This window comes from Lucilia sericata, unplaced genomic scaffold (genome assembly GCF_015586225.1).
Source record: "Lucilia sericata isolate MDLA Ls3-8-SP2 unplaced genomic scaffold, ASM1558622v1 Contig001471F_arrow, whole genome shotgun sequence".
NCBI classification, from domain to species: Eukaryota; Metazoa; Arthropoda; class Insecta; order Diptera; family Calliphoridae; genus Lucilia; species Lucilia sericata.
The window spans coordinates 112,043-118,880 of record NW_023995399.1 but is presented as its reverse complement, the minus strand read 5'-3'; the positions used below and the strand labels follow the sequence as shown (position 1 = coordinate 118,880).

Genomic DNA, 6,838 nt, shown 5'->3' with positions numbered 1-6,838 from the left:
TTGAATTTTGAGTCAAATTTCCCGAATATATTACACATATTTAGGGTCAGAAAATTATATTGTAGAAATTTTAAACGGAACGACAAACTTATGTATATATGTATACCCTTCTTAGAAAAGGTCTAAGCTACGGTGATTTTTTGGTTCTTTTTTCACAATTATAAATTAAAATGCAAATTGTTGTAGAATTCCAAAAGAGTTTCTTTTTCCATTTTACAGTTTTAAAGTTATAAAAAAAATAAAAAATTGCATTTTGTATGCGACTGAAATCCGGGCAAACAAAACATGCTAAAAAGTGAAGAAAACCGAACATAAAGGTAGTTCAAAAATATCGACATTGTTTTACTATAAAAAATTTTTGAACAATGGTTTACTATTAACTTTTTCAATATAAAAACCACTGCTAAATTTAGTAATAATTTTTCCATTTCTTTAATTTTTCTTAAATATTTATTATCATCACTATCATGCAAGCATGACACGACAACATGCCAGTAATATCAACTCTGTTCACATGTAAAATTCGTACTAAAATTGACATTTTCTGGCAACATTAACATATTTTTCCCAATATGACGACACCCTGTGTACGCACTTTTAGAACACTCGGTTATAAAAGTTCATTGTATAGCATCATTGTTATTCCTCTGCCTTCGATTAAAATAAAAAATTCATCTTCGTTCTGATTGAGAAATGAGTAATTTTGTTTTATAACATTCGAGTTTTTCGCTTTTTCTGTGGATATATGAAATGAAGTTTGCCAAAAAGCCACAATTAATTAAAGTTTAATAATAGAAAAACGCAATAATAGTGAAAAAACGGTTGATAGATATTAAGGAAAATAGAAAAAAAAAAATCGAAAAGACAAATAAAAGAAGAGAAGTAAACCTATGCATGACTGCAGTGAATTCCAAGTAAAAAAAAGTGTGGCAGCGGCTGTGAGGAAACGTAGAAGAAATCTAAATTGTTGTGGCGGCGGTGTGTGTGACGTGTAAATCCAAGTGTTTGCCAAGGTTTGCATTACAACTGATGATGTTGATGATAAATTGTAAATGAAATTTAAACAAAAAAATGTCTAGCTTTAGCTTCAAACAAAAAGCTACAAAAGTGATTATGTTGACCAAAGAGAAAAAAAACGAAAAAACTATAAAATACCACAAAAGAAGTTATTGTATAATTTGTGTTTTTGTTGGTTTTTGTTAGTTAATTTAATTTTATTTTAAAGCCAAATTAGAGATTTATTTACTGTTTGTGTATGTGTTTTTTTTTTTTTTTTGATAGTACAACGCCTAAAACAAGAAACGAAAAAAAAACAAATATTAATTGCCTTGAACGACTGATAAAACAATACGAAAAAAAAAACTAAAAGACTGAGTTCTTAAAACTTTTTAAACTAAAGCAATGGAATGCCGGAAAAGGTTTTCTGATAGCAGAATGTTAATGACTGAGTTCCAGCATAGCATTCGTTTTGAGTTTTGTGTGGAATTGAACAACGCGTTTTTGTATATTTTGCATATTTTAGTTTTCGCTGTCATTCTTGTATTTATTATTTGTAGTGGCTTTTTTCATTATTGTTGTAATTAACAACAAAAAAACGATGAAAAATAAAACTGTCATTGATGACGGTTGTGTGGTGATGATCACGCCCCAAGTTTTGTGTGTTTATTTATTCATTCAATCATTCATCCATCATTCATACTCTCTCATTCTCTTCTATGTCTTCTATACTATTCATTTCCTATTACTTTATGCTCATTTTGTTTTGTAGTTTTTTTTTTGTTTGTTTAAAGTAATCGTATAAACTAATAATAACAACAACAGCAATATGTTGTAATGTTTACGGTTGGTTAACAACAAATCCAGTTTATGTTGTTTTTTACATTTTGTTGTTATTGTTGTATGTACCAGTATTATAAGATTCAATAAAATCTAGAGATGAATTGTTGAAAGTGAGTGAATGTAAACACGAAGAGAAATGTCTTTTTACAAAAATAAAAAAAAAAAAACTTTAATGATAATTCATTGACCTACAAAATTGATACGTGTTTTATAGGAATCATTATTTTGCACTTGAAATGCATAATTTAGTGTTAAATATTGATTTTATTTCAAGTTTTTTTTATCTTTTGACAAAATGCCCAATTTAACACCCTCAAATGTTTTTGGCTAAATAAGCCATAAAAATCGATTTTATTAATAAAACAATTTAATATTTGACAAAATGTAGATGGTTCAATGATTTCCTTTACATTACTATTGTTCGTTTAGGGCTATTTTTAATTATTTTTAGTTTAAGTTAAATTACTTGTTATTTTTCTAAAATACAAATCTAACAGTATTGATCGAAATCTAAGCAATTTTCTTTCTAATATTTTATTTTATATACATTTAAAATTGATAAACAAATTTAATTATATTTCCCTTTCAAATCATTTCGAAGTAGATTGGTTACTAATGTAGTTGCTAACGAATCACGAGACTTAAATTAGGATTTATAATGCTGGTCGATCTGAAACAAGCAAAATGTTAGACAAAATTTTACGGAAGTTTTATTCCATTATATGTTTTGGTAATTGTAGGTACCTATTTATTATCGGAAAATAATCCGGTTATATTTTATTAGGGTTCCTTGCAGTTTATGCTTGAAGTTTATTCATAATTCAATACTAGAAGTTACGATTCGTTTCTGTGGTAATTTGAATTAGCAAGGATTATAATCCGAGCCCTAAAATTTGTAATTACCACCCGTTACTAGTATTCTAAATAAAACTGAAAAAGATAAATATACCAAAATCTTTTATAACAATTTGCCGTTCAAAGTTCTTCACACTAAAAAGTGCATAGAAAATCCTAGAAAGCTGTTTACCAATTTTAATCATAAATCACTAAATAATACTATTATATTAAAAAAACTATTTCTACATTCAATACTACTTGATTTCTCATTTTGCATTTGCTATAAGAATTTTTCATAACAACTTATGTGTTTTATTTCTATTTCCAGTTTTCAATTGAACTCCATTGATGCATCATTGTCGTTGTCGAAATGGGGAAACTACTTTCAAAAATTTTTGGTAACAAAGAAATGCGCATTTTAATGTTGGGACTGGATGCAGCAGGCAAAACAAGTAAGCAATATAAAAACATTTTCTACTTTCTTTTGTACAAGTATATCACTAAAACACATTAATTTATGGCATCCGTTTATGTTTTTTTCTTTCTTTTTTTTCTGTTTGATTTCTTAACATCAGCAATTTTATACAAATTAAAATTAGGTCAATCTGTAACAACAATACCCACTGTGGGGTTCAATGTAGAAACAGTCACCTATAAAAATGTCAAATTCAATGTCTGGGATGTTGGTGGACAAGATAAGATAAGGCCATTATGGCGGCATTATTATACCGGTAATTAGTATTTTCATTGACGATTGTTAATTCATGCAATTTATTACAAAACTATTTTACACTTTTCTTATCAAGATCAGTTTTCAATATTTATTTTATTTTTTCATTGAAAATTATTTTCCTGTTTGACTGATTATTTTTTTTAATCATTTGTAGGCACACAAGGTCTAATATTTGTAGTGGATTGTGCAGATCGGGATCGTATTGACGAGGCTCGGACAGAACTACATCGAATTATAAATGATAGAGAAATGAGAGATGCCATTATATTAATATTTGCTAATAAACAAGATTTAGCGGATGGTGAGTAAAATAATTTATTGTTTCTAAATGAAAATAAACATTAAACTCTAACGGCCTTATACATAATGAAAAATGAGATGCTAACTATCCTTCCTATAGTCTAGCCTATAGTCTAGTCTATAGTCTAGTCTATAGTCTAGTCTATAGTCTAGTCTATAGTCTAGTCTATAGTCTAGTCAATAGTCTAGTCTATAGTCTAGTCTATAGTCTAGTCTATAGTCTAGTCTATCGTCTAGTCTATCGCCAAGTTTATAGGTTAGTCTATAGTATAATCTATAGTCTAGTCTAGTTTAGTTTATAGTCTAGTCTATAGTCTAGTCTGTAGTCTAGTCTATAGTCTAGCCTATAGTCTAGTCTATAGTCTAGTCTATAGTCTAGTCTATAGTCTATAGTCTAGTCTATAGTCTAGTCTATAGTCTAGTCTATAGTCTAGTCTATAGTCTAGTCTATAGTCTAGTCTATCGTCTAGTCTATCGCAAGTTTATAGGTTAGTCTATAGTATAATCTATAGTCTAGTCTAGTTTAGTTTATAGTCTAGTCTATAGTCTAGTCTGTAGTCTAGTCTATAGTCTAGCCTATAGTCTAGTCTATAGTCTAGTCTATAGTCTAGTCTATAGTCTAGTCTATAGTCTAGTCTATAGTCTAGTCTATAGTCTAGTCTATAGTCTAGTCTATAGTCTAGTCTATAGTCTAGTCTTATCTAGTCTATAGTCTAGTATATAGTCTAGTCTATAGTCTAGTCTATAGTCTAGTCTATAGTCTAGTCTATAGTCTAGTCTATAGTCTAGTCTATAGTCTAGTCCCTATAGTCTAGTCTATAGTCTAGTCTATAAGTCTAGTCTATATCCTGTCTATAGTCTATCCTATAGTCTAGTCTATATCCTAGTCTAGAGTCTAGTCTTGTATAAGGCTAGTCTAGTCTATTCTAGTCTAGTCGTCCGAGTCTAGTCTAGTCTAGTCTAGTCTAGTCCTATAGTCCTATATCTAGTCGATAGTCTAGTCGATAGTCTAGTCTAGTCATAGTCTAGTCTAGTCTATAGTCGAGTCTATCTATAGTCTAGTCTAGTCTATAGTCTATCGATAGTCCTAGTCTCTAGTTAGTCATAGCCTAGTCTAATAGTCTATCTAAGTCTAGTCTATGTCTAGTCGTATAGTCTAGTCTATAGTCTAGTACTATAGTCTAGTCTTAGTCTATCTATATTCTAGTCATAGCGAGTCTATAGTCCTAGTCTATAGTCTGTCTATTCTATAGTTCTAGTCGAGTCTATATCTAGTCTAGTCTAGTCTATAGTCTAGTCTAGTCTATAGTCTAGTCTAGTCTATAGTCTAGTCTAGTCTATAGTCTAGTCTAGTCTATAGTCTAGTCTATAGTCTAGTCTATAGTCTAGTCTATAGTCTAGTCTATAGTCTAGTCTATAGTCTAGCCTATAGTCTAGCCTATAGTCTAGTCTATAGTCTAGTCTATAGTCTAGTCTATAGTCTAGTCTATAGTCTAGTCTATAGTCTAGTCTATAGTCTAGTCTATAGTCTAGTCTATAGTCTAGTCTATAGTCTAGTCTATAGTCTAGTCTATAGTCTAGTCTATAGTCTAGTCTATAGTCTAGTCTATAGTCTAGTCTATAGTCTAGTCTATAATCTAGTCTATAGTCTAGTCTATAGTCTAGTCTATAGTCTAGTCTATAGTCTAGTTTATTGTCTAGTCTATAGTCTAGTCTATAATCTAGTCTATACTATAGTCTAGTCTATAGTCTAGTCTATAGTCTAGTCTATAGTCTAGTCTATAGTCTAGTCTATAGTCTAGTCTATAGTCTAGTCTATAGTCTAGTCTATAGTCTAGTCTATAGTCTAGTCTATAGTCTAGTCTATAGTCTAGTCTATAGTCTAGTCTATAGTCTAGTCTATAGTCTAGTCTATAGTCTAGTCTATAGTCTAGTCTATAGTCTAGTCTATAGTCTAGTCTATAGTCTAGTCTATAGTCTAGTCTATAGTCTAGTCTATAGTCTAGTCTATAGTCTAGTCTATAGTCTAGTCTATAGTCTAGTCTATAGTCTAGTCTATAGTCTAGTCTATAGTCTAGTCTATAATCTAGTCTATAATCTAGTCCATAGTCTATTATATAGTCTAGTCTATAGCCTAGTCTATAGTCTAGACTATTGCCTAGTCTATATTCTAGTCTATAGTCTAGTCTATGGTCTGGTCTATAGTCTAGTCTATAGTATAGTCTATAGGCTAGTCTATAGTCTAGTCTATTGTCTAGTCTATAGTCTAGTCTATAGTCTAGTCTATAGTCTAGTCTATAGTCTAGTCTATAGTCTAGTCTATAGTCTAGTCTATAGTCTAGTCTATAGTCTAGTCTATAGTCTAGTCTATAGTCTAGTCTATAGTCTAGTCTATAGTCTAGTCTAGTCTAGTCTTAGTCTTGTCTATAGTCTAGTCTATAGTCTAGTCTATAGTCTAGTCTTTAGTCTTGTCTATAGTCTAGTCTATAGTCTAGTTTATAGTTTAGTCTATAGTCTAGTCCATAACCTAATCTAAAGTCTCTTCTATAGTCTACGGAAAATACTAGTCTAGTCTATATGTACATATTTGAATAATTTTGTTTTCTTCTTATTTTAGCAATGAAACCTCATGAGATTCAAGAAAAATTAGGCTTAACTAGAATACGAGATCGCAACTGGTATGTGCAACCTTCCTGTGCAACAACTGGTGATGGCTTATATGAAGGCCTTACGTGGCTTACCTCCAATCATAAGTTATGAGAATAATTTAATTGAAACTCAAAAATAAACAAAACAAAATATATATTAACCCCCGATAAAAAAATCACACAACAATATTTATTGTATGCAAATTTTATTTGAATTTAAACAAAAGGAGAAATTCTTGAAAGAAAAATACATCTTAACAGAAAATACAAAAAAGAAAATCAAATCTTAATTATTATTTAACAAAATTCAAGTAAAACAATTTAGTGAAAACAAAATAAAATTAATAAATTTATAATAATCCAACACGAAAGAAACAAAGGAATTCTAAAAATACCACAAACATGTTTTTTTAGCATTTAAGATATATTTGTAAAATATTATTAAAAAAAAAAAAAAACAAAACAAAACGAAATCACTTAC

At 29.6% G+C, this 6,838-nt stretch overlaps 1 protein-coding gene across 2 annotated transcripts; it reads left to right on the top strand.

The window, feature by feature from the left end:
- The first annotated feature begins 603 nt into the window (after positions 1 to 603).
- On the top strand, positions 604 to 6,838 carry LOC119611520 (ADP-ribosylation factor 6). Of its 2 annotated transcripts, none has more exons than XM_037967135.1 (5): positions 604 to 1,048; positions 3,005 to 3,128; positions 3,252 to 3,407; positions 3,564 to 3,710; positions 6,327 to 6,838. In XM_037967135.1, exons 2-5 carry the CDS (start codon positions 3,047 to 3,049, stop codon positions 6,467 to 6,469), a joined length of 528 nt encoding a protein of 175 aa, XP_037823063.1. In that variant the 5' UTR covers positions 604 to 1,048; positions 3,005 to 3,046; the 3' UTR covers positions 6,470 to 6,838. The 2 variants fall into 2 exon arrangements, with proteins under 2 accessions (XP_037823063.1, XP_037823062.1); XM_037967134.1 differs by having other exon boundaries at positions 606 to 1,013.